Source organism: Candidozyma auris, chromosome 4, assembly GCF_003013715.1.
Source record: "Candidozyma auris chromosome 4, complete sequence".
Lineage (NCBI taxonomy): Eukaryota > Fungi > Ascomycota > Pichiomycetes > Serinales > Metschnikowiaceae > Candidozyma > Candidozyma auris.
In genome coordinates this window covers 558,022-585,529 of record NC_072815.1, presented here as the reverse complement: position 1 = coordinate 585,529, position 27,508 = coordinate 558,022, and the positions used below count along the sequence as shown (strand labels likewise).

At 45.9% G+C, this 27,508-nt stretch overlaps 14 protein-coding genes across 14 annotated transcripts; 10 read left to right on the top strand and 4 right to left on the bottom strand. All coding sequences in view use genetic code 12, as the record gives it.

Moving 5' to 3' along the window:
• Positions 1–394: 394 nt before the first annotated feature.
• Positions 395–2,689, top strand: YTA6 (putative AAA family ATPase; the record flags this gene model as incomplete). The annotated part of the gene is made up of 1 exon (XM_029037190.2): positions 395–2,689. One exon carries the CDS (start codon positions 395–397, stop codon positions 2,687–2,689), a length of 2,295 nt encoding a protein of 764 aa, XP_028888246.1.
• A 143-nt stretch (positions 2,690–2,832) lies between these two features.
• On the bottom strand, positions 2,833–4,269 carry SEC61 (translocon subunit SEC61; the record flags this gene model as incomplete). The annotated part of the gene is made up of 1 exon (XM_029037189.2): positions 2,833–4,269. One exon carries the CDS (start codon positions 4,267–4,269, stop codon positions 2,833–2,835), a length of 1,437 nt encoding a protein of 478 aa, XP_028888245.2.
• Positions 4,270–4,784: 515 nt separating this feature from the next.
• CJI96_0003953 (uncharacterized protein) lies at positions 4,785–5,240 on the top strand (the record flags this gene model as incomplete). The annotated part of the gene is made up of 1 exon (XM_029037188.2): positions 4,785–5,240. The coding sequence occupies one exon, from the start codon at positions 4,785–4,787 to the stop codon at positions 5,238–5,240; it is 456 nt and encodes a 151-aa protein (XP_028888244.2).
• A 1,303-nt stretch (positions 5,241–6,543) lies between these two features.
• Positions 6,544–7,566, top strand: FBP1 (fructose 1,6-bisphosphate 1-phosphatase; the record flags this gene model as incomplete). Its single annotated transcript, XM_029037187.2, has 1 exon — positions 6,544–7,566. The coding sequence occupies one exon, from the start codon at positions 6,544–6,546 to the stop codon at positions 7,564–7,566; it is 1,023 nt and encodes a 340-aa protein (XP_028888243.2).
• Positions 7,567–7,992: 426 nt separating this feature from the next.
• On the top strand, positions 7,993–9,351 carry CJI96_0003951 (uncharacterized protein; the record flags this gene model as incomplete). Its single annotated transcript, XM_029037186.2, has 1 exon — positions 7,993–9,351. The coding sequence occupies one exon, from the start codon at positions 7,993–7,995 to the stop codon at positions 9,349–9,351; it is 1,359 nt and encodes a 452-aa protein (XP_028888242.2).
• Positions 9,352–11,011: 1,660 nt separating this feature from the next.
• Positions 11,012–12,100, top strand: SRB1 (mannose-1-phosphate guanylyltransferase; the record flags this gene model as incomplete). The annotated part of the gene is made up of 1 exon (XM_029037185.2): positions 11,012–12,100. The coding sequence occupies one exon, from the start codon at positions 11,012–11,014 to the stop codon at positions 12,098–12,100; it is 1,089 nt and encodes a 362-aa protein (XP_028888241.1).
• A 98-nt stretch (positions 12,101–12,198) lies between these two features.
• CJI96_0003949 (uncharacterized protein) lies at positions 12,199–13,014 on the bottom strand (the record flags this gene model as incomplete). Its single annotated transcript, XM_029037184.2, has 1 exon — positions 12,199–13,014. The coding sequence occupies one exon, from the start codon at positions 13,012–13,014 to the stop codon at positions 12,199–12,201; it is 816 nt and encodes a 271-aa protein (XP_028888240.1).
• A 994-nt stretch (positions 13,015–14,008) lies between these two features.
• CJI96_0003948 (uncharacterized protein) lies at positions 14,009–14,893 on the top strand (the record flags this gene model as incomplete). Its single annotated transcript, XM_029037183.2, has 1 exon — positions 14,009–14,893. One exon carries the CDS (start codon positions 14,009–14,011, stop codon positions 14,891–14,893), a length of 885 nt encoding a protein of 294 aa, XP_028888239.1.
• A 207-nt stretch (positions 14,894–15,100) lies between these two features.
• CJI96_0003947 (pseudouridine-5'-phosphate glycosidase family protein) lies at positions 15,101–17,491 on the bottom strand (the record flags this gene model as incomplete). The annotated part of the gene is made up of 2 exons (XM_029037182.2): positions 15,101–16,468; positions 16,514–17,491. The coding sequence occupies 2 exons, from the start codon at positions 17,489–17,491 to the stop codon at positions 15,101–15,103; spliced, it is 2,346 nt and encodes a 781-aa protein (XP_028888238.2).
• A 51-nt stretch (positions 17,492–17,542) lies between these two features.
• On the top strand, positions 17,543–19,033 carry CJI96_0003946 (Tti2 family protein; the record flags this gene model as incomplete). The annotated part of the gene is made up of 1 exon (XM_029037181.2): positions 17,543–19,033. The coding sequence occupies one exon, from the start codon at positions 17,543–17,545 to the stop codon at positions 19,031–19,033; it is 1,491 nt and encodes a 496-aa protein (XP_028888237.2).
• A 415-nt stretch (positions 19,034–19,448) lies between these two features.
• CJI96_0003945 (uncharacterized protein) lies at positions 19,449–20,333 on the top strand (the record flags this gene model as incomplete). Its single annotated transcript, XM_029037180.2, has 1 exon — positions 19,449–20,333. One exon carries the CDS (start codon positions 19,449–19,451, stop codon positions 20,331–20,333), a length of 885 nt encoding a protein of 294 aa, XP_028888236.2.
• Positions 20,334–21,260: 927 nt separating this feature from the next.
• MRR2 (Mrr2p) lies at positions 21,261–24,110 on the top strand (the record flags this gene model as incomplete). Its single annotated transcript, XM_029037179.2, has 1 exon — positions 21,261–24,110. One exon carries the CDS (start codon positions 21,261–21,263, stop codon positions 24,108–24,110), a length of 2,850 nt encoding a protein of 949 aa, XP_028888235.1.
• An 85-nt stretch (positions 24,111–24,195) lies between these two features.
• Positions 24,196–25,129, bottom strand: CJI96_0003943 (uncharacterized protein; the record flags this gene model as incomplete). Its single annotated transcript, XM_029037178.2, has 2 exons — positions 24,196–24,994; positions 25,044–25,129. 2 exons carry the CDS (start codon positions 25,127–25,129, stop codon positions 24,196–24,198), a joined length of 885 nt encoding a protein of 294 aa, XP_028888234.2.
• A 1,165-nt stretch (positions 25,130–26,294) lies between these two features.
• Positions 26,295–27,452, top strand: RPL82 (60S ribosomal protein eL8; the record flags this gene model as incomplete). The annotated part of the gene is made up of 2 exons (XM_029037177.2): positions 26,295–26,297; positions 26,676–27,452. The coding sequence occupies 2 exons, from the start codon at positions 26,295–26,297 to the stop codon at positions 27,450–27,452; spliced, it is 780 nt and encodes a 259-aa protein (XP_028888233.2).
• Positions 27,453–27,508: the final 56 nt, after the last annotated feature.

Below are 27,508 nucleotides of genomic sequence, written 5' to 3'. Positions count from 1 at the left end.
CTCACGTCTTGTGCGCAGTTGTTCCTCTTCTACGGCTGCTCAGCTGCAATCTTCGCTGACCAGACACGAAGGGCACTTGAACTCAGGGAGCATGCAATTTGCTTTTGTCAACAGAATTGCTCACTTTTTTTCCGCTTTATACCTTAGCCTCTTCGTCTACTCTTTAGTGTTATCCCCAGTTTATGTTTTCACTTGGCCCAGCAACCTGGTCCTTCCAGTACCTTTCCGGCACATAGCCTCGCTTCCATACATTCACTGTGGGAGCTACACCCTTACCAGAAATAGCCACCATCTATACCTCCGATTCAACTCACTTTCCTTATCCTACTTCCCACTAAATTCCTCTGATTGCATTACCTGCATTGGCACCTCCTTCAATTCCTTCCTACTGCATATGTTTCTGAGAAGGAAACCGCCCCAGCTACTGGTGCTAGAGGAGCTTCAGCAAACCTACAATGATGTTTGCAACCTGTCGGTCAAGAATCTCCACTTGGAGGAAACTGGCAATTTGGCCGATGCACTCAAGGGCTGGAAATCTCTTCACACCCTGTTGCTTTACAAGGTGGATTTGTTTGAAAAAAGCTCCAAGATTAACATGGAGGAACAGGCTATCTTGACCGAACTTAAGGCCATACGAGACGAGAACGTCAAGCACTTGGTCCGCATACAGCTTCGCCTAGATGAGGAAAATAGACGGCGCAAGCGAGCAGGAGAGGTGCTGGCGCTGCAACCGCAACAAAGCACAAACGCTTCCTCGCATAAGTTAACCATACCATCCTTAAGAAACAGCAACCCAACGTCAAGATCGTTCAATTCTAGCAACCAAAGGCAGATGGTGAAGTCGCTAAGGCCACAGCAAGCGTCATATAAGCTTTCACAGAAGAATAGAGATACCGTGCAAGCTGCTGTGAGTAAGTCGTGGAATAAACCCAAAGCAGTTCCTGCTAAACAAGAGGAGGTACTTTTCGATGATTTTGACCAGAACGAGTATCTGGAGAATGGAAACGGCTCTAATTGGGAGAGGCTCAATTCTCAAGGGCTGCACTCAACTTCCAACGGTCTGTTCAACTCGCAATCAAGTAATCTTATAGACTTGGAAGACGAAAATAACGAACTCAACTTTTTTGACGAAGAAATCAGCAGGCTGATGGGCGACTTGAGCATGAAGAAACTGCCGCCTCCGCCACCTCCACCAAGATCTCGCCATTCGAGTGTGAACCCTCCCTCAAAACCACCCCCTGCTCCTACTGAATCACCTCCTCCTCGTCCTAGCTCTCTTGAAAAACCGGCAGTAAACTATACATCTAAGTCCACCTCAGATGTGCCCAAGACAGCAGCACCGAAAAAGTATGTCTACACGCAGCCTACTCGGATAGATGTCAAGAAGATGATGGCTGCAAGCAGCAACAAGAGCAAACAGACGCAGTCGAGGCCAGCTGCTGCGAAAGCCACGGCAGCATCAACGAAACCTTTGCAGAAGACACGTTCCGCTCCGCCTCAAAAGGCTCCTAGTAAGGCTGCTTCGAAGATTGGTCTGAAGAGCACCAACATCACGTACAACTATAGACCTGCCAATGCCAAACCCACTACTAGTGCAGCCGCTAAACCCAAGCAAAAGTTGCCTAAGGATTTACCGGACGACTTGCCAACGTCTCCGACCATGGATGATATCCTCGGTGGTTACGATACAGAAGACGCATTTGCCAATGGCGAGTCTGCAGATGACGACATGAATGCATCGGAACAAGAGGCACTAATTAAATCTATTCGTGGTATCGACGAGATAGCGGCGAATCAAATCTTGAACGATATAGTTGTCAGGGGCGACGAAGTTTACTGGGATGATATCGTTGGACTTGAAAGTGCCAAAAACTCACTCAAGGAAGCTGTAGTCTACCCATTCTTACGTCCAGACTTGTTTAGAGGGCTTCGAGAGCCCACGAGAGGTATGCTTTTATTTGGTCCCCCTGGAACTGGTAAGACAATGCTTGCCAGAGCTGTTGCCACAGAGTCCAAGTCCACATTCTTTTCGATCAGTTCATCTTCATTAACGTCCAAGTATCTTGGTGAAAGTGAAAAACTCGTGAAGGCTCTATTCTTACTCGCTCGAAAGTTAAGTCCGTCCATTGTATTCATTGATGAAATTGACTCTCTTCTTGGAACCCGAACAGAGGGCGAGGTTGAGAGCATGAGAAGAATCAAAAACGAATTTTTGGTACAGTGGTCGGAACTATCATCTGCAGCTGCTGGAAGAGATTCTTCTGCTGATGTCAGTCGAGTTCTTATATTGGGTGCCACTAACTTACCGTGGGGAATCGACGATGCTGCGAGAAGAAGATTTGCTAAAAGAGTATACATTCCACTTCCTGAAGATGAGACGAGAAAATTACAACTTCAGAAACTTTTGCAGTACCAAAAGCATACACTTCTGGAAGAGGATTTCGACAAGCTAGTGGAGCTTACGCAGAAGTTTAGTGGAAGTGACATCACATTGTTGGCCAAGGACAGTGCCATGGGTCCGCTTCGTTCGCTCGGCGATAAATTGCTCAGTACTCCGACAGAAGAAATTCGGCCTATACAGCTTTCGGATTTTATCGAGAGTTTAAAGTATATCAGACCGAGTGTATCTGAAGAGGGGCTTGGTGAATATCAAAAGTGGGCTGACCAATTTGGCTCATCTGGGGCTTAAGTATCTACACGTTGCGGCTAACCATTTGTCCCATCAATACGCCTATAAAGTACATACTGCCGCTGTCAGCCATGAGCTATTGTGAACTCAATGAGTGGATAATGCATTTTTAAAATAATAAATACTCTGTAGGTACGACGAGACTAGATACCGTCAGAGTATCCACTAACAATGGATTTCGAGAGACCACCCTCCTTCACGGCTAACTCATAGTAACCGTAGATGGTGGTGACACTCATTAAGATAGAGGTGCCACTCTCCAAGCATCCAAGCAAGTCACTAGCGACAGACAAAGCACCAATAGCAGCACCACCGAATGCAGCCGCAGTTGGGATAATCTTTTTCAACTCCCTGTAGGCACTGGTGTCTCTGTGACCAGCAATTACCAAGCCTTGGTCCTTAAACTGCTTAGCAATGTTTCTTGGAGCAGTACCCGAGATCTCAATCCACGTGGTGGAGAAAACAGCACAGGTACCTAACACGTAGACAATGTAAATGAGGGTTTTGATGGGGTCGAACATGGCTTCAGTGACGGAAAGAGGTGGCTGGATATAGTAAGCTAAGCCACTCACCGCATACAACTGAGAGGAGCCACCCTTTTGTCCCCACTGGCCCAAGAGCTTAACAAACAAGTTGTTTGGCCATCTCATGAACAAAATTTGAGAAGCAATGAAGATGTTCGAGGACAAGGCCGATTGCAACATAATGGGCATGTTGGAGGTGTAGAACAATCTGATTGGGTACAAGGCATAAGGGCCCCTCTGTCTAGTAGACTTAATGGGGATCTCTACTCTGAAACCTTGCAAGTACACAACGGTCAAGAACATGAAGACGGTGGCCAAAACTTGGAGCATATTGGGCAAGTTCTGTCTGTAGAATGCCTCCAAAATGGCTCTTCTCTTGTCAGATCTGGAGCCCAAAAGATGGAACAAGGCGATCACTGCACCATCAAACTCGGCACCCTTACCAGCAGAGGAAGTGGTTGGAGCAAAAGCCTTCCACATGATTTTTTCGCACACGTTGGTAGCAGTGAACAAGGAAATACCAGAGCCAAGCCCGTAACCCTTCTGCAACAATTCATCCAACAAAATCACGATAATGCCAGCAAACACCAACTGCAAAATCAACAACAAAATGATCCCCAACCCCAACATCTTTGGTGGCCCGTACATGCCTGTCAACACATACACGGTGGCTTGGCCGCACGCCAACATAATCGCCAAAAGCTTCTGGGCGTTCTGGAATTGCTCTCTGTCTTGCTTATTGTTCATGTCCACATGGATCATCTTGGTGCCTTGCAACAATTGAAACACCATCGATGCTGTCACAATGGGCGTAACACCCAACTCCATCAACGTGCCTCTGTTAGAAGCAAGCATCATTCTGAGCCAGATCAACGGGTCCAGTCCGTCTGACGAGTTGATACCGTAAAGAGGAATCTCACTCATAACAAGAAAAATCAATAAGGTGACTCCGGTCCACATTACTCTCTGATTAAAGCTGACTTTCCTCTCAGGAGCAATCACCTCGGGCACGAGGGGCTCGAAGGGCTTGACGAGATCCAAGACACGGAAACTCATGGTCTGATGGAGGGTTTTTGAGGAAATGTGTCGGTTATGGGGATTTGATATATTTGAAAAAATGCGTCGTTGACGTGTCTGTTGAGAGATTGTTATCACGTGGTCTAGTTCACGTGGCCTTGTAAGTGGTGTGGCATTGGCACAAGTCGAAGTTCCCCGATTATTCAGCGTGGTTAAAGGAGATAATGTTATGAATGGGTACAAGATATGCTTCAGTCTTGGCTTTTGTTTTCTTCTATGAAAATAGTAGTACGTAGCACCTTTGCAGAGTGAATTTCTGTGTTAGCCACGACCTTTCCTTTCTACGACAATAGGGCATTTAAACAGAACTCATGCTGATTTCGTGTTCTTCAGAGCAAATTCACCATTATGGCATCCGTCTTGATTTTTCATCAAGCTAAAAGTGTGCATTTGCAACGTCCAAATTGATGGGGTAGCGACGACATTGTCGCGGCTAGTGAATCAAAAAGTCGTCGTCTACTCGAAGCCATACCCATTAGATCAAAAGAGAAAGAATGTCAGACTGGGCCAGTAAGCTTCAGCGGAAGGATTCCGCTAAGGAAGGTTCTTTGACCAAGGAAAAGTCTAAAAGTGGCACACCTTTAGAGAAGAGTATGGAAAAGAGCCAGGAGAAGAACCACTCTTCAAATCAGAGTCTGTCCCAGTCTCTGTCCCATTCCCAGGCCCAGAATGTGAAACAGAGCAATAAGAACGAAGCAAGTGAATTCAACGGGTCTGAAATGGCTAACTTTCTTAAAAATAGCTATGCTAGTGTATTGGAAGAGGCCAAAAAGGATAAAGCTGGAGAAAAGATTCGGATCTACCAGTCATTGGAGAGCCCCTCTGGCTGGACCAAGGCAACGAATGGAAAACAGAAAGAAGACCGTCACATGAGTATTATCGGTGAAGTGGCGAGGCAATTGAGCCAGAGTTCTCCCAATCCTGGTTTCACAAAGAATCGGCGCCAGTGAGCTGGAGCGATTGATGAACATGAGATGTCGGGCGTCAAAGTCGCAAAAACGGTACGTGTGAGCTAACAAACGGTAGCGAAAGACGCGAATGGAAGTCTTGAGTGTAATACGAGTGAAAATGGTGGAAAAACCGACAGGAATCATGGGACTCTAAGGACTCTCTAAAGATGAAGAGGTGGCAGGCAATCCTAATCGCTATAGAGTTTAGTCATGCTCAATGGAGTCAAGATGGTTTGCAATTATAGTGCTTCGTCATCAGGGCAGATCCAATTTTAGTGAATGCTTGATGAGCGAATCATCTTGTATAAGAATGTGAATCGAGATCATCAGCGGACTTGAGGGACCAATATAAACGGCTTCTATACTTGAACTTAAATATCTAACGCGTCTGCTGAATGGCTTTCTTGTCTGCCAAAACGCTTGTTGGTGTTCTCGCTCTCTGGTGGCTTCAATTGGGCTACATTGTGCATTGCTCAACAATACAAGGGTCTCAAGCCTTCACTTGCCTAGCCTTCACTTGCCTAGGCTACCGAGTGGTCCCCGCTTACCAATCCTGTGAAGAGATCCGGAGCATTCAATTCCGATTACTTGACTGACTTCTACGACTGTCTATTAACGAGCAATCGCTACAACAGGCAGCTCAGGCTATCTTGGCTGGTCTGTACAGAGGCATGTCTCAGATGGACTCGGCGATAAAGATTTCGAGGGAAAGGGACGTCATCTCACAAGCATTTTATTCAAAATAAACGTTCTTCATGGATATGTCATTGCTTCATGCAGTTTGATTCGGTCTCAATCGATAACTTCAAATTGCTGACGCAGATTTGTCAGGCCAGCTTTCAGGCGCTCTACCGCACCCGAACTTAATCTCACCAATTCGTGCCGCGCAGCGTTCGCTGATTATTGTCCGAAAAAAATCCAGCGATTTCACGTGGGAGTCGTCGAAGTCAATCGAGGCTTTTGACAACGGACCGATTTTGCCTGAATTTTCAGGTCCTCGGCATTCGTTATCCAAATACTGTAACAGCATGTCTCTCATCGAATTTGACCACTTTGTTCAACATGGCTCGTACGAGCTTACCGTTTGATATAGTGTGTTCGTGCCCCATTGAGCCGAGCGCCCCGGTAAAGCACGGCAGGGAAACCCGGTTACCTACAGTACGCGCAACCATTCCTCACGCAGTTTCTCCGGGTTTTCTATAAGAACCTGGGGTAAGCCATGTGCATTTTCATTTGATCCAAAAGTCACTCCCTTCAGTAAAAGAAAAAAAAAAAAAAAAAAGAAAACAAAAGTAAATCCATCATGGTCCAGACGGTTTCCCAGCAGATGAATGTCGAGACCGACATCATCACTTTAACACGCTTTATTCTTGAGGAACAACAAAAGTTCGCCCCCACAGCCACGGGTGAGTTGTCGCTTCTTTTGAACTCGCTTCAGTTTGCATTCAAATTCATTGCCCACAACATCAGAAGAGCAGAATTGGTCAATCTTATTGGAATTTCCGGAACCGCCAACACCACCGGTGACGTGCAGAAGAAGTTGGACGTGATTGGTGACGAGATCTTCATCAATGCAATGAAATCGAGTGGTAACGTGAAGGTGCTTGTATCTGAAGAACAAGAAGACCTCATTGTCTTTGAAGGTGGTGGCCGTTACGCCGTGTGCACCGACCCAATTGATGGTTCGTCTAACATTGACGCTGGTGTTTCTGTCGGTACGATTTTTGGTGTCTATCGCTTGAGAGACGATTCCACAGGCTCTATCAAGGACGTTTTGAGAAAGGGTACTGATATGGTGGCGGCCGGCTACACCATGTACGGTGCTTCTGCCCACCTCATGTTGACCACAGGCAGAGGTGTCCACGGTTTCACCTTGGACACCCAGTTGGGCGAGTTCATCTTGACGCAGCCAAACTTGAAGATCCCCCACTCGAGAGCCATCTACTCTGTCAACGAAGGTAACTCGTACTACTGGCCAGAATACGTGAAGAAGTACATTGCTGACTTGAAGGAGCCCCAGGAGGAGTTGAAAGGAAAACCATACTCGGCTCGTTACATTGGGTCGATGGTGGCTGATATTCACAGAACGCTCTTGTACGGCGGTATTTTCGCGTACCCAGCCGACTCGAAGCTGAAGAACGGGAAGTTGAGAGTTTTGTACGAGTGTTTCCCCATGGCGATGTTGATGGAGCAGGCTGGAGGTTCTGCCGTTAATGACAAGGGAGAGCGCATCTTGGATATCTTGCCCAAGGGCATCCACGACAAATCGGGTATTTGGTTGGGATCCAAGGGCGAGGTTGACCGTTTTTTGAAGTATCTCCCATAACGTACATAAGCATACGACACATATGTCATTCTAATCAAAGTTCACTATACATCACCTACGTATGGCTCTTTGCTTGTGTAGAGCTTATCGGTAGTATGACGTTACCGAGTCTGTTAGTCATATGCCTCACTGCGAATAGACGTTTTTTCATTTTTAACACCAACATAAACCACAAATCAATACTTCCCCTATAGATATAATCATATGTTAATATAGATTTTAAGACAACCAATCTATTTCAATCTAAACTGCATTTACTTCAGCACATTTCATCTTCTGCATCCACATCATTTCCCCATGAAAGTCCACCTCCAAAGATGGACCCGGCGTGTTCGAAGAGGCCTTTCCAAACGGTATGATCTCGTCCATCTCAAGAGGCTAGCGTTCGCCATAGCTCTTGCAACGTGTCTCTCGCTGGGGCTGATCATGCTCTTCTCGTTGTTTGCGCTGTCCCTTCACAACTCCGTGGGTCTCACATACACGGAAATCAATGTGATCGTCTCGCTTTCTGCCGTCGGCATGTACTTGTGTTTGCCCATTTTGGGCTATTTGGCTGATTGCTATGGGCCTGCGTTGTTGTCGTTGATTTCGATTTGGGCGTTTTGTCCGGCGTATTTTGTCAATGCCTTGCTTGTCAACTCGGTGCGGTCCATTCATCTAGAGGAGCCGTTTGCTGAGCTCAATAAGATGGGCGTACTTGTCATGGCGTTTAGTTTCTGTTTCATAGGCTTGGCGACGTCGTCGTTGTATTTTTCAAGCTTGCTTACGTGCGCCAAAATCTATCCTGACCACAAGGCGTTGGCGATCTCATTGCCGGTGAGCTGCTATGGGATTTCTTCGTTGATAGGCGCCCAGCTCATGAAAATTCCCTACTTCCACGACGAAGAAAGCAAAGAGCTCGACTTGGAGCGTGTGTTCATGTTCTTTGCCGTGTTGTATTTGTTCATGGGCGCTCTCAACTTTGTATCCAATTCGATTGTGTCCATCGAGACTGATATTATTTTTGGAGACGAGGAGCCCTTGATTCCGGACTCCGAGGCGGTCTCTCCATCTGGAAGTGACGAGGAGGCTGCTGGTGAAGCCGAGACAAACGAGCTTCTCCCTCAGAGATCAAATATCGAGCCCGTGGACCATAAAGCTCGGTACATCAGGTTTCTCAAGGATAAGTCGGCTTGGGTGTTGCTCGTATCGCTATTACTCAACATTGGTCCTATGGAGAGCTTCCAGAACAATTTGGGCTCGATAATAGGCTCTACCACAGGCGGTAAAGGCATTTTGGCCGACGAAGTGTCGGTGATTGCACTTCTGTCCACAGCCATAAGACTTGTCATAGGTGTCGTTGCAGACTACATTTCCAGCAGTAAAAGACGGTATCCAATATGTAAAGTGTGGTTGATGGTGGCGCTAATTTTGGTTGGAGTTGTCGCCCAAGGCGCTGTAATTTATGGTTTCGACTTCACAACGATATCCATTCTCAGCGGGATCTGCTACGGCGGTCTTTTCACCATCTACCCTACAATCATTGCGTCTGTGTGGGGCGTCGACCTCATGGGCTCTACATGGGGGTCTTTCATGGTGGCGCCGGCCATTGGCAGCATTCTGTACTCGCTTTTGCACGGCAATCAAATGGACAGCTGCAAAAACCGAGGAAATTACGAGCATGGAAGCGATGGGTGTCTCGTTCACTACTTTGAGATCACCGGAGTGAGCATGATGTTGAGTTTGATCTTCGTGTTGATCGCCTGGCGGGCGTTTTGGTGGAAGCGAGGCTTGTGCTGTTTCTAGTCCAGCAGCACCTCGTCAACGATTCAGCTATTCCTAGGACCATGAAAAGATAGTATTCAAGCGAGGGATTTATAAAATTGCATTTCTGCATTGTTGGTAATCAGGTTTCATATTACACGACTTTTCCGTATACTGTCAATTGTAGAGTTCATGGCATTTTCGCAGCCACACCGTCTAATGTGTAGTTGGCTAAAGTAGCGTTAGGGTCTTGAACCAAAGGTAGGAAACCCCTTGCATCAACTGGATACGCCATAAACCTGCCAACCAACTCGATGCCTCGCCGCATTAATCATGAACAACTTCACTCACACAAATGAGTCGATCAGAGAAATTTGCACTCAGAGAAAAATCCACGTATTCTGCTTCAGTAGTCTATCATTTTGGGATGTAAATAAATGAGCCAATGCAGGGAAGTATCTTGGGCGCTGGTTCCTGACTCGGCGCACGGCGCTAACCAGCCGCCAGCCGGACCACTGTCTCCCAGTATCCAGAAAAGAGATAGTTGAAAATTGAGAAGAGCTTGATTAGAAGAAAAAAAAAGTAAAAAGGAAAATATCATGGTGTAGAAAAGAGAAAATAAAAATAAAGGTAATAAGAAGACAGTTAAAGAGAGTGAATGTTGATGGCCGTTGCCGTTTGTCCCTCGCCAGCTTGCAGTAAGCCGCCTGTGAGCCCCTTACAATGAAAAAAAAAGCGACATATCACGTCGTAAAAACAAACAAAACTAAATTGACTTCTTTGAGATTGTCCATAGAGAAATCACTTCTTTCACTCATTTCTTCCTACTGAAGAAAACTGTAATGGAATGATTCTCACCACCTGAATTAGGTGTGGCTGCGAAAAACGACCAGAACTGGAAATATTGACCGAGTCCGAAACACCGAGACAAGTGAACAGATTGTCACGAAGAAAAATGAACAAAACAAAAGTGTCCTCCCCAATAGGGCCCATCCTTAAAAACCCGCTGAGTAGTTCCCCATAAATCTGCCCTGTCTAAATCGATCGATCTGCCCTGGGTGTTTTGTGTAAGGTACCGCAGCGAGGCAGGCAGAAGCGGCAGACACCTCGAGGAGACTTTGCCAGAGATGAGCTTCCCAGCAGCAAACGTTATTGGACAGTGCACGATACTCTTTAGAAATTTTCGAAATTTCATTAAATTTTGAGTGCCATCACTTGAGCCCGCAATGTCGTTCCATCTCGGGCAACATCACCTTTTCTCTCTTTTCGTCCTCCCACTCGATGGCTTCAGACCAATGGCCTGCCCTGTGCACAGGAGACGGATTGCAGTGGTCGCAGTGGTCGCAGTGGTAGCGTGTTTGGCTGCAACGTGCGTTGCCCAGTTGGGCATGCTGCTTGAAAAGTGAATGGGAGAAGCCAGAAAAAATAAACAGCCGAAAACGAGGAGTCATGACTCTTGAATATACTTGTTTGCAGTGACAACTCAGTCAAAAAGATTTTCGTCCAAACATCTCTTGGTCTGTGTAGCTGCCTCTGCTTGGCTGGCGCGGTCGCTATTTTTGTTCGCTCTCTGCATCTTTTTTTTCCTGGTCGCGCTTCGCCATATATATACCCACCGTGGCCAGTTTTGGCACCTTTCTCTACTCTAGTTCTTCTAGTTCCTCCTAATAGCACATCCCTTAATCATCTACATCCAATAACTATGAAAGGCCTTATTCTTGTTGGCGGTTACGGAACCCGTTTGAGACCCTTGACCTTGACCTTGCCCAAGCCTTTGGTGGAGTTTGGCAACAGACCCATGATCTTGCACCAGATCGAGGCCTTGGCTGCCGCCGGTGTTACTGACATTGTGTTGGCCGTCAACTACAGACCCGAGGTGATGGTGTCAACATTGAAGAAGTACGAGGCAGAATACGGCGTCAGCATCACCTTCTCTGTTGAGGAGGAGCCTTTGGGCACCGCTGGTCCTTTGAAACTCGCTGAAAAAGTCCTCAAGAAGGACGACTCGCCATTTTTCGTTTTGAACTCCGACGTCATCTGCGAGTACCCATTCAAGGAATTGGCTGAGTTCCACAAGGCTCACGGCGCTGCCGGTACCATTGTCGCTACCAAGGTGGACGAACCTTCGAAGTACGGTGTCATTGTCCACGACAGAAACACTCCTAACTTGATTGACCGTTTCGTCGAGAAGCCCGTGGAGTTTGTGGGTAACAGAATCAACGCTGGTTTGTACATTTTGAACCCGGAGGTGATTGACTTGATTGAGATGAAGCCCACTTCCATTGAAAAGGAAACCTTCCCACAGTTGGTCGAGAAGAAGCAGTTGTACTCTTTCGACTTGGAGGGCTACTGGATGGACGTTGGTCAGCCAAAGGACTTTTTGTCTGGTACTTGTCTCTACTTGACCTCTTTGTCCAAGAGATCTCCAGAGAAGTTGTGCAACGAAAAGTGGGTCCACCAGGGCAATGTGCTCGTCGACCCTACTGCCAAGATCCACCCTACTGCTTTGGTGGGTCCTAACGTTGTCATTGGTCCTAACGTGGTCATTGGTGAGGGTGCCAGAATCCAGAGATCGGTGCTTTTGGCCAACTCCGAGGTGAAGGACCACGCATGGGTCAAGTCCACCATTGTGGGCTGGAACTCCAGAATCGGTAAGTGGGCTAGAACTGAGGGTGTCACTGTTTTGGGTGACGATGTCGAGGTGAAGAACGAGATCTACGTGAACGGTGCCAAGGTGTTGCCCCACAAGTCTATCTCCAACAACGTGGAGCACGAGGCTATCATTATGTAAGAAACCACCACTCGCTTTTTAACTACCCAGAAACGCTCATCTTTTCCAATACATATCCTAATCTGCTTTCACGTCATAATTTAATACTGTAGTAGAATCTACTGCAACTTTGCCTTCACATAGTCAACAAAGTCCTTCCTGAGAGGCTCACTGATGGGTTTGACGCTGCTGAAGTACAGCACGAAAAGCACTTTCGAAATACTAGGCTCCGTGATCTTGCCCAAGGTCTTGACCTCTCCTCGCTTACCCACATAATGCATTGTGATCTGTCCATTCTCACTCACGAGGTATAGCGAGTGATTCTTAGGCACCGAGCCCTTGTGGCCTTGGAAAGCTCCACGCAACTGCTCAATGCCAGCACCCACTTCTTCTCTCATTTGCTTTGTCAAAGGGCAAGCCAAGATTGTCTTCACGAAACCATCTCTCAAATGTCCAAAGTCTGTATTTCTCACTGGAGTGATTCTAATGGTGTAGTCGAGTCTCTGTGACATGTTGGCCAACAAGTCCTGTGAAAGTTCTTTATCGTTTAAAAGCTCCTCTGCTGACTTCTCTGGATGCGATCTCATATACTGTGCTACGGTACTGGCGATTTGAGGTTCATCTCTTGTAGGAACGTAGAGCCCCACAGCGTACACTTTGAAGCTGATAAACGTCACCGAGCGCATCCCCGAGGCCACCAAGTTGCTCACTTTATCAATCACCGAGCAATTCTGTTTTGAAAGCTGGGTAGGGAACGGATCAATGTTGTTGTCGAGAGAAACGCCCTCGATCCCATTCTTACTAGCATCGTTGGTGATGATGCCATTCCTAATAGTGAGCGTGGCCACCGAGAAAGCGGAAGCGAAGGTGAATGCTCTGATTGGGAAACGCCGACCTGAGGCAAATGGTCGAGCTATTCTGAGGATTCTGAACATACGGAATTTTTTTTATGAAATTGAAGCGAGTGGGAGGAAGGGTACGATTATTGTGGGGTGATGATTCGCGCAGAGGTGAGTGTATGGTGGGAGAGAGAGAGAGAGATGAAGAGAGTATGGAGATTGAGGTGCTGAATTTACTGAAATTGGATACTTGAAGCTTTGGTGAAGTCTAGCGTTTCTACTTTTTCAATATCTCTTCAAGGTATTCATTTTCCATATCTTTTTCTCTTCAATACTGTAGTGTCTTGTCTGTGATTCTACCGTTCGAAAGGAAACTTTCAATCACATTAACGACGTCCATCGAGATACAATCTTAAAATCTCTATAATTGTGATAGAAATAATGGTATAAAGCGATCGGCTTCCTTGAAATCCACTCCTCACCACCTGTGTGGGTGGTATTTCGGCAGTGGATATCCATCCGAAACACGAAGAATCTAGTTACATCCTCAAATCTCATTTAGTTCAAGGGCTAATTGAAGAGATTTTCATTCATTCCAAATTTAATGTTCACCTCGCTTTTCGTCATTCATCATCAACGCTTTGTGTTCTCTACTGGCACTGGAGTCCTCTACTGCGGACTCACACAACGTGTATTAAATAGAGTTGATTTACTTAAAAATCATGGGAAATGCCTGAGAAAACACCTTCAATCATTTTACTATTGATTCCCTTACGTTCCCATTCTTGCATCCTTCGTGCCTGTTGTAATACCACCTTCCCAGACGAATGGACTACTCCCAGGAGAGGCTATTGAATAAAATAATAAAGGCATCAAATGAAATCTCTCTTGCTCTAGTCGCATCCAAACTTTTAATTCGGCAAGTGCTAGGTGAAATCTCTACGACCTACTTTTTCGGATACCCTCATCTATTGGGTGTGACCTTTGTTGCAACAATCTATTAAAGTTTCCGATTTCGGAGCTCCAAGCTGTTAAATGGTATAAAAAGGGCACTTTCGTAGCTTCAGGTGTATTGGTAACCACCTTAGCAATGCAACAGATTACTCCCATCCTGACTTCTCTCTCCAGACATAGACATTTCGTCATATCCTGTGAATCCCCGATCAGACCTCACAAGAGGAGTACAAACAGGCGCTGGCAAAAAGCCAAACAGTACGTTCCCAAGACGTTCACTAAGTTCCATCATGAAAATGATTACCTACCTTTGTGGGCCAACAAGCCGTACTATTTGCGTTTGAGTAGGTTGAAATTGAGGAGATTACGATGTGAAGGTCTCATGGACCAGCTTAGGAGAGATCTTTCCAATACAAGCAGTGATTCCCTCTCCAACAATTACTTCAGTGAGCCACGAGACTATTCATTTTCCCAGCAACAACAACTTCAGCTAGATCATCAGCATCAACAACAGATCCAAGAACTACGGAGGTGCCAGTATCAAGAATATCTTCAACTACAACAACAGCAACAACTTCAGCTCGAACAATACAAGCAAGAGAGATTTCAGCAGCATCATCAGGAGACACTAGTATCTCTCTCGCCATCACTTTATGATAGCGAGCCCATGGATATTGACGAGGAGTATTTTTGTAATATCCAGAGTCCGGTGTCAGTTACAATTAATGTTTCGCAAATATCGTCCACTCCAGCTGTATTTAACAATGAGCAGTACAATCGGGATCAAGAAAATCTTACCCCTCTTGAAGTTTCTGATTGCTCCGACATCGACGATATCGAATGTGAGTCGATTTCAACTGACATGGAGCATGAACAAGACCTTGACCTAATTGAGGCAAATTTCGAAGTGATCCAATCAAACAACGAGCAAGACTCCGACATGGACGGCTTTACAGATTTCGAGGCGGACGTTGACGATGACGAGTTAAACTGCGAACTTGTGGCTCTTCTGCTTTCATGAGCCTTAGACAATGCCTCTCTCATTGCACATATTTACATCTATGGAGTAGAAGAACAAAAGATTACATCGGCCACCATTAAAGAAGTGGATAGACAGTCTGCCATGAGGACGTGACTTAACCCCAATGTATGCGTATTCCTTAAATATAAATTATACAGCCAGGCTACGATGCTATGGCGGTTGCTTTGAATATACATTTCCTGGTACTCATGATAAGCCAGAGATTTGCTTTTGTATTTCTGGGCTGATAGCCTTGTGGGATTGGATGCTAAGGCCGCTGGCTACCTGGGCGTTGTAAAAACTCTCCCACATATGCCATTCCTGCTCGATGCTTTTGATCTCAGAGTCGAGCCAATCATTCCTTGATGCGTATGAAGAGAGAACCCCAATGAAAGTGTCGCCGGCACCGGTCACATTCACTACCTGAATATTTTCGTTCTGTGTTGGGATCGGAAAGTACTCTATTACTGCTCCTGCTCTTCTGTCTTCAAATTGCTGGCCTTCGGAAGTGATGATAAAGGCTGGTGCAAATGGGGATGAGGTAGGAATTGACTTGTACCTCTCTACATCGGTACTCAACTTGACTAGGACAACTCCTCTTTTGCCAAGCTTGACTGCAATATTGGGCACATACGGTAATAAATGGAGACATTGCTGGATGACGCCTTGTTCAAGGAGGTACTTGAGGTTTTTATTCTTGTTCGCTCGTGCCGCCATCTTCTCTCTGAATTGAGAGTTGATACCAAGCAGGTCTAACGCAGGAAACCATTCATCGTAGTCGTCGAGCAACTCTCTTTGACTGAAGCTTGAGTGTATACTTTCAAGCTCACCGACCGTGGGGGTGATCATAGTGATGGTGTTATTGGGAAAGACACCCAAGTTTTTTGTGTTAACCTTTGCTATTCTGCTCAGCTTCACTGCTGAGGTAGGCTCGATAATAAGCTTCGGCGGCTGTTTTAGATCCTTCTTCGCTGTCTCCAAAATCAGATTCAACACTTCGGGTGAGAGGTTGCAATCGATTACCAACGTTTCTGGTTGAGCCCGTATAATTTGTTGTTTGAAAAATTCCATTCCCTCTGGACGTTCAAAAATACTCATGTCAGCACAGGCCAAAAGAAGCTCTCCTTCCGGGTCAAGCATTGCGGTGTATTGAGCGCTCTCCAGAGAATCGAGAACCTTAATACCACTAGCATCACCAAAAACTTTCTCAACCTCGGCGAGAAGTGATTGACCTGCAAGATCGCTTCCAACTGCAGAGATAAATCTGTAGGATTTTTTAGAGCCCAGTATTGCGTATTTGTGAGCCAATGAAACGTTGAAGCCAACTCCTCCAACCGATGAGCGCAGAGTCCCAGGATTAGAGTCTCCCATGATGGGTTTCTTATGAAGAGTGCTGATCGTGTCCAAAGCAATCAGGCCAATTATGAGGGTGTTTGCCCCTTGAGGCACATTGGCTGTAGAGGTAGCAGCCCGATCCAAGGAATTAGAATCGTAGCTTTTTGACACATTGTCTTTGGCCACTTCCGTGCCCTTGGATACTTCCTGTCGTATATTGGTTGACGGGATAAAACTCACCTGCTTATTAGTATGAAGATGCAAGGATTCTTATAACGTACTTACTCTGGGACCCTCCTTCTCGAGCTCAAGGAGTTCTTTCGCCAAGTGACTAGCTGCAATAGCGTTATTGATCACAAAATTCTTGTTGCACTCTACTGATTTACCTTGAGAACCTTCGGCGACCTTGCTAAGCAAAAAGGGCGTTAAATGCTTGCCCAGGATATTTTCAGCTTCAGCTTGAGCGGTAGCATCATCGATGATTCTCTTCATCAAATCACTAGAGAGTGCCACATCTTTAGGAGGTGGCACACAAAATAAGTTCGACGACGTAAGACCCATGACATTGTTCTGGTTATGCACTATCGAGGCAGCCTCTCTCCATGAGGCAAATTGGTAAGGCGATAAGACCCCCAGCTCTCTGCAAAAGAAACCAGGAACTTCGACTCTTTGTCTTTCATCGTCATTGAGGGTAGCTACAAACACTCCCTGAGTTTCCAAGTACTCCATTGTACGTGCAATGTCAAGAATCAGCTTGGGCCCGGAGCACACCACGCTCACTGGGGTTCTGGCGAGTTCTGTCAAGTCAGCACTAACATCCATAGTAATGTGTCCATCCTTGTGAACACCGCCGAGCCCACCAGTAGCAAAAACCTTGATTCCAGCCAAATGCGACAAGATCATTGTTCCTGCAATCGTTGTGCCTCCATCAAGACCTTGAGCCATCGTAACACCAATGTCTCTTCTTGAGACCTTGTTAACAGCTTTCAGCGCCGCCATTTGTTCCAATTGGCTCTCAGTGAGTCCTACCACTGGTTTGCCCTTCAAGAAGGCACACGTAGCAGGAATTGCGCCCGAGTCTCTCACGGCTTGTTCCACTTTTTTAGCCATCTCGATGTTAGCGGGAAACGGAAACCCATGGGTGATGATGGTGGACTCGAGAGAGACCACTGGTTTCTTCTTCTCGGCAAGAGTCTGTAGCACTTCCTCGGAAATAGCAATTGCCGACTTCAGAAGCTTCCGAGAGAAGTTAAGTAGCCTCATCCTTACTTTCGATGGTTGAAAGGAATTTGATATCTGGGGTAGATTTCGCGAATGTTAAACACCTTCACAACTGGGCATCAGATGAGCTCTCAGCAAGGCGAGATTCTGCTTAGAGATATTAAGGGGATTGAGATTATACTGTTTGAGGGCATGGTCAAATGTATGCTCGAAAATGACGGTGAGTCGTATTTAAGTGCTTATGCTGAAGCGAATGGCCTCACCGAAAACGAGAAGTCCGTGGTAATGGAGGGGCTCAGAAAGGGTCTCAAGTGGGAGTGGAAGGAATTCGATTTTTTACACACTTGTTCTGGCAAGCTGATCATTCCCCACTTGCAGTTGGCTAATGGTGTATTTGACTATTTGGACGATCTGTCCCAGCTAGAGCTTTTGTTACTAGTGTCCCAGTATTTAAACCCACACGTGCCTTGGAGCAACGAAAAAGTATCAGAAGCTGCCAAAAAATTACTAAAGAGGTATCAGGAGTTTGGCACCCGCTTTCTTGCCGAGATCAAGCCCTCTCTTCTATCAATTCCTAATGTAAAGGTCTCCCTGAGTGGGTACAAAAAGACAGGCAGGGCTGCTGGACTACAGCCGTCGCTTGGATTTTCTGGTGTCGGAAGTGGGATTTTTGAAGACGATAAGAGGAAGGCGTGGAAGCATTCCGCCGATGTTTGTGCTCTCTCGACTGTGTGCGGGTTCTTACAGATCCCTAACGAGGATGCGTTGTTTCAGGATAATTGGCCGGCTGCGATTACGTTCATTTTGAACGTTTTAGATGATTCTGATCCCTTGTTCCGTGCTCAGGGCTGTTTTTTGGCTCATACTGTATTGGACACGGGACACGAGCTGGTGCTTCTAAAGTCTGGACTTGTGGATCTATTTCTCGAGTCTACCGAGACGTGCTTGAACTATCTACCGAACCTAACGCCTGCCAATGTTTCTCTCCACCTTCTACAAGCATCATATCCGTTACTAGTCCGATTGAAGTCCATTCGTCAGGCAACGCATCTATCGTACACTGAGGTTCTAGAGAAAAACATTCTTGGCTCTATCACACACGTCCAGGGTCGTGACTACAACAACGAGACTAACTCGATTCTTGCATTTCTTCTCTCGCAAGCCGAGGCAGTAATTATAGAGAAGCTTGAGGGCGCAGTGCTAGGATGCTTCCTGAGGCTCAACTACACCTTGTGTCAGCTCATCACTGATCCTTTTCTTATAGATACTGACGGTGGCGCTGAGGTTATTGATAGGGCACTTAGTGTTCAGTTAGGCTGCTCGAAAGTTTTCTTGCAGATAGACGATGAACAAGGTAGCTCGCTTTACGCCTCCTACAAGTACGACTTTTTAGCAGCTTGGGTGGTGCTCTTGAGGAGGGTCACCAAGTTCAAAGTGGGCACTTCAGCTACCATGGGACTCATAAAGAGTAACATCGAGAAATTGAGCGCACTAGTGGGTCTTGAAATTGTGAAAGAGGACTATTCTGCTGCTCTAGAGAGGAATCCTGATTCGCTACCACGGTGGAGCGTGCTCATTCAGTAAGTGTACATAGTCAATAGTGATAACAGCTCCAAGTGTGCAAATGCGTAATTAATGGCTCAAATCGAGTCTTTTGAGGGTATTTTGATCCCGTTAGCTGCAATCAGTGTTTTTTGGTGTTGTTTCGAATAATACACCGATTGTAAGATTGGCTGCGAAATCGAGAAAAAGCTACGTTCTTTGTCTAAAACCAGCTACCGCAGTACAACAAGGGAGTTTCAACACGAATCGCAGAGAATCTAGGAACTCAATACCATTCTACAATCACAGCCAGACTTATACTTATCCTTGTTACTACTTGCTTCATTCTAGAATTGAGCCGTCCTCATCACTTTCTTCTACTCCCGTGTATTTAGTGCGATGCGCTTCTCATTCAAACGTAAACAGTCTAATCGCGTAGTAACCACAGTGTGAAGATATGGAGAGTTCCACGCCAACTCGAGCGGAGAGAGTCAAAGCGCTTCTTCTGGAGCACGTGAAGGAGCATGTTGCACTTTCAAATCCCGTTCAAGAGGCATATGAGAAGAAATTATCCAAGGACATCGACAGAACGCTGAATTTCCTAAAACAAGCTGAGCATGCTCTAGAAAAGCTCAATAGCGAGGACACTGCAGAACATGACTCGTGGACCGACGAAACAAGAAGGAAGGCCAACTCCTTGGCACTTTTTGAAATGTACAAAAAGCTTCCATACACGGTAATGAAGAACGATCTGTTGGGCACGGCTACTGCAGCACATCTCACGGGAGAGGCAGTAGTGCAACAGGAAGAGGCGACAAAATCGCTCAAACTGAAGAGTGATGCTTTGAAGCAGGAATTGGACTTTTTAAAAACCACGCTAGCGGATTACAAGACAATGCTGGCACTTCTTGAAAAGCGAATCGCCAGCCATCCAAGACGCGTGGAGGTTATGGAACAGAAGCTTCACAATGCTCAGCACGTGGACGATGAGCTTTTGGAAAAGACAGAGCAAGTGAAAGAGGCTACAAGGCGGATTAAGAGTGTAGAAGAGAAGTTGCAACAGCACATGGTGAGGGTAATCACGAAGCTACACGCCATGCTTGACTGGGAGAATACAGGGATGGTGGATGAAGAGACGTTCAAAAGAAAAATAAAACAGTCGATACAACTTATTCAGCAGCTCGTACACAAGTTGGTCAGCGACACCGAGGGGTGGGTTTCGGTGACCCCCGGAAGCTCGGAGGAACAGTTAGTGCAACTCATGCACAGAAACAACATCATAGAGATTCGGAACACTGGTGACTTTGCCATCAGGCTACGCAGCTACGGCAGTGAGTTTTAGCCTTGAATCCGGCCAGGAGCAACAACTTTGCCCTACACAGTTTTAGATGGTCACACAGCAGGCAGGTCTAGTGGCAAACTGGCTTGTGGTTTAGGAATCTCCCATGATCATATGCAATATGGCGTTGCTGGAACTTCTCATTGGAGCAAGTCTATGGTTAAGAGCCGATGGAGGGGAAGGAACGCCAGGGTTTTCAACGGCTTGTACCTCGGAAAAATCATGAAACTGAAACCGCAAGGTCAGCCGCACATCAGATCGGAGGCCACTGTAGGCACCAACGATGCTGTGAAGTGCCTTTTGCCACCACTGCAGAGGCAGCCAGTGCGCCCAACATTGGAGGGCTTCGATTAGAACCCTTGCAGCAAGCAGCTGAAAGTCAAGGAGGGGTGGGCCTTCAGCAAGCCAGACACTTTCGATTGAGGCTCTTACTTGGTCCTAATGGAACATGAAGTCTTCAATGCAGTAAGGAGCTCGTCAATTATTCGTGTTCATTTCACATTCGTCTCCACCGCGCCCCCCTCGCTCGACTCGACACATGTTTGACTGCGAAAAATCATATCTCATATGGGACGCATACGCACCAACGGTTTTTGGTCCAAGGTATACCATTCAACTTTAGATTACAAACTGGCGCCAAAACGAACAAGCCTTTGCATACCAAGCGGCACCGTTTATCTCGAACTCGCTTGTCTAAATTCTTTTGGAGATCTTTTTTGAATTCATCACTACCTTTTTGGTGAGTCCCTTACGTACTCCGGTGCTCGCTCCTCGGCCCCGCAAAAAAACCCCTCCGGCGCGATTCACATTCAAAATCAATCCAAGGGCAGCTAACCCGCTCACATTGTGCCATTGCAATTTTACGCACCCATCCTTGTCTCGACTTTAATCACATCGGCCAGCGTCGATTGCTTCTTCAAACAAGCTCAAATGTCAACTTCAAACCAAGTGCCCACGGTGAAGAACGAAGATACGCCGCTGCAACCGCAACCGCCTCCTAGACCCAGAAAGAGAAACAGGCTGACTAAAGTTTGTCGTCGGTGCCGAGCGAAGAAGCTGAAATGTGACCTCCAACAACCATGTTCTCAGTGTGTGAAGAGCGGATGTGCTGAATTATGTGAGTACCAAAAACCCCAAACAGGTAAGCCAGCAGCCACCAATGGTAGTTCCTCAACAAGTCAGATTAAACAGAGCCCGCCGTCAGTGAAGTCCGGCGGCTCTGTTTCCAATGGAGAGGACAATAGCCTTACTTCAGGCTCACCGAACAGCATCAACAACCTTCAAAAACACTTGACTGCAAGGACCAAAGCTCACATGGTAGGTTCAATTCCCGTGAGCCATACATCGCCACCAACATCACTTCCCAGCGTCGTTTTGGAAGAAAACGAGTATTTGATCGGTGTCAACCCAATAGTTGGCATGAACGACCTAATCAACTTTCATATGGATTTCTCAGAGCTTCCGCTGGGAAAAGACTATAAGTTAAAACGATTTACAGGTCTCAAACGCACGGCAAGACCTTTGATGTTCATTGTGCTTTCGCAACAGGAGCCTGGTGCCCGTTTGTTCTGGAAGTACGAGGAATCATGCTCTATGAAGCTTATCACCATCACGACATTTCCAAAGGACATGCAGCAGAGAACCATCGAAGATGTAAAGAGACTTTTTGGTGAAGGCTACATACCGAGCTTTCAAGAAATTGCCGCTGCGGGGGGCTCCTTGACCAAGAGGACCCGAAAATTGATTTCTCAGTATGGCTTTCCTTTGGCAATCACTTTCACTAAAGACTTCCACGAATCGGACCCGATCCTTGTCTCCCTTCGAAAAGTCTTGCCTCCTAAGCTTCTGGTTGTTGCCCTTATGCGCCGGTTTTTCAGAAAGCTCTATGCGCATTATCCTATCATTGACGAAAGCTGGACTTACGCTCAGATTGACAGAATCGTTCAGTATTCCCCAGATGGCCAGGTTGTGGACAACGTCAACCTTCAAAACAGAGAGGATTTGGCTGTGTTGGCATACGTGCTTATTATCTTGAGGCTCTCGTACATGAGTCAATTTTCCAATGTAAGGGAACAAAACGAAGCGAAGCTACGTATGATGGGCACTTTTGCTGACGAGGAGCATTTCTCCATGCAATTCCCGATAACCATTGATGCGATCGAGTTGGCTTCCAACTTCTTACAGAAGGCCAGGTCTCCTCTTAAAACACTGTTCGTTGTTCTCCAGGCCTCCATATTCATGTGTGTATACAGATCCCTAGCTTTGGAAAGTGAAGCTGGCTGCAATACCATGGCAACAATCGAGAACTGTGGCAACTTGACCCAAATGGCTATTCTGTTGGCACTTGACAGAGATCCTGATTCCTTGTGGGACCCAATGGATGAACGGACGAAGCTCCTTCGACGCAAAGTCTGGTACTTTTTAATAACCTTGGATTTCAACACAGCTTACATCTTCTTTTGTCCTCTCACAATCAGACCTCATCTGTATGACACAAAACTTCCAGAGTACAAGAGTGGTATATCAAACATTGCAGACGAGCAGCTTGAAAAGCAAACGATCGCCTCACTTGAAAAAATCTACCAGGCTCAACTGAAAGGTCAGCCTTTGCTCGAGATTTGCGTGGATTTGCAGAATCTCCATAAGTGCTCAGACATGGTTCAATGCTTGAATGACTTTGAAAGTAATTTGAGGAACTTGTTCGGTGTCGTTCCCGACTATTTCACGGATAAGTATTCCAATCTTCATCCCTCCATCAAAGTTCTCCATTTTCGAGTACTCTCCACACTCAGGCTCTTTATTGCCACTATTTATTATTTCCTACACATGTACTATAAGTACAAGGGGGAACACAGCTACGATTTTTATTTCTTCCGAAAAATGATCCTCATAGTTTTCAGCGAGATGAACTATTTCTGTTCTGAACTATTTTTTGTCTGTGACAGGTTCTTCGATGATACATTCACAATGACGGTGTCACCCATCATCCTCTTCTACACGCACATAGTCGCTGTTTCAGGCTTGGGTTTCGCTATAAGACTTAATTGCAGCTTGATTGTGCTTAACAACGAGAACGATACTAGCAGCTCCCTGGTGGCCTCCTTGAAAGCGTTAGAATCGAAGAATGAGTTGTTTGTCTTGAGAAAGCTCAAACTCAACAAGCTACTAAGTGAGAGATATTTTTATGCGTGGAAGACTACAAAGTCAAACAGCTTTGGCTACAACATGGTCTATCAAACCAAGCTATACAACGCCGAAATTGAGTTGCTCAAGAAAGCTAACATTACATGGACCGAACGTCAACAGTATGAATTGGAGAACATCATACCCACAGACATACCGGCCGCGTTGGGAGATCCAGGGGATATTGGTCACTTGTGCTACTATAGTAATCGATCGATAGATGATGCTGATTTCAGAGGCTCGGACTTAGCCAAAACCGTGCAGACAGATAACTTGTGGATCAACTTCAACTACTTGATTGATGTTGATCCATACTCTACGGCATTCCCCAAAAGGTTGCCATTTGACAATTTCCCATTCAAAAATGCAGTTAAGGAATCTGGTAGGCCAGCAACACCGAAGTCGGAAGCAACATCATCTTATACGGATGTCACTAGCCAAGCACAGCCGGAACAAAAGGTTCCGTTGGTTCAACCATCTCCGCTTGACCCTCCTCCTATTTTAGGTGGTGCTACACCAAACGAGTTGCTTGATTTCAATCTTTTTAGCACGGACTGGACAATTGAGGATTTCTACCCATTGCCAAACTATGAATGAAGGAATTCATTGCATATTGAAAAAGAATTAACAATTATGGTTTTATACGATTTTTTTTTTTTTATAAAACTGTAGAACTAAAATTTCATGAAGAAACAGCTTCCATGTGATTATGATGATCCTTGTATATGTAAAATTGCAAGAATATGACACAGTCCTCAAGAATGGTCCCCAAAGAGCCCAAAAGCCAGCTCAAATTCAACACAATATACTGGGAGTCTGAGCGATAGAATAAGATCTGGCCGGCGTATGTGAGATTACCCAAGGTGGAAAACAAGAAGAAGAGCAAGCTCAAGCCTTCCACAGAGCGCCTTCTGTGGTTCTGAAGAATCTGAGGGATTCGTGCACCCAAGTACAAGAGAGCAGATAAGTAACCCACGATCTGAGGACCAGCATCAATTTTACTTGGGCTCTTGTTATCATCAGCAGCAGAGTCAGAGAACAAAAAGCCCAACACCCCAGCGCCAACGACAATCAAAATGGGAATGATGTACCTGGTGACAAAACTGTGATACTCTGGTTCCATTGCAATATCAGTCAAAGTAGAAGAGCGTCTTCTCAACAAGGGAGCACCTTCATGAGAGCCACGGCTCCCACGACTGCCACGACTGCCACGAGAGCTTCTAGATCTTCTCTTCTTGTGGTGTTTTGGGTAAAACCTGGTGTAGTAAATGTAGGACATGATCATCAAGAAGTCAGCGATACAGAACCATACGGCCAAGAAAATCACCTCGGGAAGCAAGCCGGCCCACAAGGCGCCTATCAAGTTGAGAGCATCACCCAAGAACCAAATAGTGATGAACCCAATGGCAATACCATCGGCCGACTTCATTCTCCATTGCTCAATGAGCTGAGGCATAAGCAAGACTATCCAGCATGCGAGACTGATGTTAGAACTGTTCGAATGAATAAAAGGAAATTTTCAGGACATACGAGGTGGAACCCATGAGCCCAGACACGTTCGTCCGCCACGAGGGGACCGTGTCGGCGAGGGGCACCATTTGGGAGTAGCTAAACATGGTGGTGGAAAAGATGCCTTGATATTTGTTTTCCGCGATATAGAACCGGTAGAACTTCAACAGTTTGAGTCCTTGGACCTTGCGAACAATGACAAAGAAAGCTAATGGTATAGAGAAAAATGCCAGACCGAAAGAAGCTAAAAGTAGTCGGTAGTATTTAAGATTCGCTTAGGATGAAATTTTCATGCAACTTTTGAACTCAGTGGCAGATTCCAGCTATGAAGGTGTCTTATTCCGGGCACTGCATCGAGAGCGATAGCACGGAACTCAACTGATAAGTTACCTTATTTTCCGCTTGAACCTAGTCCACGAAAGTGAGTCAGGATGCACAAATTCCAGATTGCAAGTTGGCTGTTTAATATCGTTCAAAGCAACTGGCCTTGATGAGGCGTTCTAAAGTAGCCACTGGTATCAGAAATTAGTTAGTACCATTGCTAGGACCTCCCCTACATTTGAGGTTGTCAACGGTGAAAACAAGTAAGTTGAATCATCGATCCTTTTCGTTTGAGATGTATCCTCCATCTCTTCTAGCAAACTCAAGATTCGAGGGTCTTCGCGTCATGATGTTATCACATCCGATGTCCTCACTAAATCAAGGAGTATATACAGCTTCTTACTACCACACCTATCCTCTTCATTTTATCAAATTTTGAGAATAAGATGGGAATCCTGGTATTTAAACCGCTAGACAGCGTACCATTGGGCATTTATGTCACAAAGATTTCATTCGGGGCCCAGAAGATTGTAATTCTGTCAAAAGTACCCTCTTCATCCGGAATGTCTTCCAAATAATCGGTCAAGCGATAGCATTTAAAAAGGTCATACACTTGAAATCTCCCTTCTTCTAAAATTCAGTTTACCTTAGTCCATGGAGTATGCTCTTCTAAAGTCAATAGAGTGACGAATAAAGTTATCCATGTAACGCTTAGAGATACGATCACAGTGTGAGGGTAATAAGTAGCTTGATTTTATCGATTGTGACGATTTTTGAGCGTCTAGATTTTCCACTAGTCGATGAACACGAGACAACACATGCCTTTTGATGGAAGATAGCGGACCCATTTTGCAACCGGTGTGCATATTACTCACATTACCCACAATTCTCTTAAGTGCGGGTGGAAAATTTTTCAACCTTCAATACCTACTAACTACTCTTTTCCCCGAAATGGTACGTTTCATTCCAAAGGTAAACTAAGACGATCTTCCTTATCTGCCTCTACGGCACCAGGAAGTGGATCCCTTTCTTTGGCAGGGCTCCTCGAGGGGTTTGACAAGGACCGTAGCTTTGTCCCTTTGCAACCCTTTTATCGAGCCTTGTCAATTTACTGACAGAAATGTCGCCAAACGGCAGTTATTATATTTTTAATGGCTTGCCTTGGCTCAACAAATCACATCATGTGACCTGTTGTAACAAGAATGTGTTTCCACTTCTTGGTGCAAAGGCTGAGTATCCTTCGTGATACTGTAGAGATATGGTTAAGATGACTTGTTCGTTGAAAGTTTATGGAGAACAAAGCTCAGACACTAACTATTCTCAATGACACAGCCCTCCAAGAAAGTTGCCCCAGCCCCATTGGCCGCTAAAGGCCAGACCGTCAAGGCCCCAACTAACCCGCTTTTTGAGTCCAGAAAGAAGAACTACGGCATTGGCCAGGACATCCAACCAAAGAGAAACTTGTCTAGATTTGTGAAATGGCCTCAGTACGTCAGATTGCAAAGACAGAAAAAGATCTTGTCGATGCGGTTGAAGGTTCCTCCTGCCATTGCCCAGTTTCAAAACGTCTTGGACAAGAACACCGCCACTCAGACCTTCAAGTTGTTCAACAAGTACAGACCAGAGACTGCTGCTGAAAAGAAGGAGAGATTGACCAAAGAGGCTGCCGCCATTGCTGAAGGCAAGAAGGCTCACGACGTCTCTCCAAAGCCAGTCGTTGTCAAGTACGGTTTGAACCACGTTGTCTCTCTCATTGAGAACAAGAAAGCTAAGTTGGTGTTGATTGCCAATGACGTTGACCCAATTGAGTTGGTCATCTTCTTGCCTGCTTTGTGCAGAAAGATGGGTGTGCCATACGCCATTGTCAAGGGCAAGGCCAGATTGGGTACTTTGGTTCACAAGAAGACTTCCTCTGTGGCTGCTTTGACAGAAGTGATTGCTGAGGACGAGGCGGAATTGTCCAAGTTGGTTTCTACCATCAACGCCAACTTCATTGAGAAGTATGAAGAGCACCGTAAGCACTGGGGTGGTGGTGTTATGGGTAAAAAGCACAATGACAAGGTCGCCAAAAGGGCCAGAGCTTTGGAAGCTGCCCAGCCACGTGCTTAGAGTATTAGGAAGATTACTTAGATTACAGGAATGATATTTTTGGGATAAGGTTGAGC